The sequence below is a fragment of the Buceros rhinoceros genome, unplaced genomic scaffold, assembly GCF_000710305.1.
Source record: "Buceros rhinoceros silvestris isolate BGI_N320 unplaced genomic scaffold, ASM71030v1 scaffold4117, whole genome shotgun sequence".
NCBI classification, from domain to species: Eukaryota; Metazoa; Chordata; class Aves; order Bucerotiformes; family Bucerotidae; genus Buceros; species Buceros rhinoceros.
In genome coordinates, this window is record NW_010420276.1 from 6,026 (window position 1) to 7,080 (window position 1,055).

At 41.5% G+C, this 1,055-nt stretch overlaps 1 protein-coding gene across 1 annotated transcript in view; it reads right to left on the reverse strand.

Moving 5' to 3' along the window:
* Window positions 1-649, reverse strand: part of LOC104496157 (E3 ubiquitin-protein ligase CBL-like) — a gene marked incomplete at both ends in the record, with an annotated part of 6,671 nt that extends 6,022 nt beyond the window's left edge. The window contains one exon of the mRNA XM_010139239.1: window positions 503-649. Coding sequence (XP_010137541.1) covers window positions 503-649 — 147 coding nt within the window. The remainder of the gene's footprint in view (window positions 1-502) is intronic.
* Between the last annotated feature and the right edge of the window lie 406 nt (window positions 650-1,055).

Consider the following 1,055-nt stretch of genomic DNA (forward strand, 5'->3'; position numbering starts at 1 on the left):
GTCGTTCCATCCTAACAAAGCTATTATGCAAACTGACAAAAGTTCAAAGAAGCAAGAAGAAAGGTGACTAAGTGATTGGAAAGACTAACTGGAGGGAAGATGAAAAGGATTTCATATCATAGCTTAGCTAAAGGACAACTAATAGAGGGGGCACGGTAACCTCTGGAAGAAGAAAGCAGATTATTTTGCATAGCTCATGGAGCTTACTTACAAGTTAAGGAATTAAATTAAGGAGAGGAAAATTTAAGCCTAATTATTGAGGGAAACTGTGACAGTAAAAGAGTCTCCTCGGAAACGTGGGGAAAGATGCATCACTTGATACATTTAAAACAAGACAGGACAAAGAACTGGGAAATATAATGTAGGAACAATCCTGTATTTCACCCCAGAGAGTGGACCAAGTGACTAGTAGGTCTCTCCCATTGTTCATTTTAACCCAACAAAGACCTTTCTGAACAATTTGTTCCCACATCTCTATTTTCAAGCACAGTTAGAAACTCACTTTTCACCAAAAGCCTTTCTCCAAAATTCTGCAGCATCTGCCTTGGTGATCCGGAATGTGTCTCCCTGGAAAAGGCCGCTTGGGAAAATACCTTTGAGCTCTGCCAGCATGTGGCTGAATATCAGGGATAACTTTGTCAGGTTACGCCTACAAAGGACCACAAAAACAAATGTTTCTTTTAGAAAAGACAAGCATGGTTTAGCACTCCGAACGAAACAGAAAGAGTAGCTATTGCAATCCAAGAAGTATCCCAGCCCAGAAAACTCCTCTTATTCAGGACCGTCTTCCAAGTATTTACCCAACATTCAGAGCACATCCATCGCCTGGTACTGATCAGTGAGGGCTCTGTTTGTCAAGACATGTTCCACCATGACCACTCTGCACAACCTCTTCGAGGTGAGCAGGTTATTTCCAAGGCAACCCCCCACTCCCTGTGAAATACATTAACAGAAAATGTCCAAAACTAGTACTCAGACCTCACCTATTAAGTAACAGCATAATTGGTGTCAACACCTCATCAGACTCCTTTGCTCTTGGATCTGAAAATCCTTTA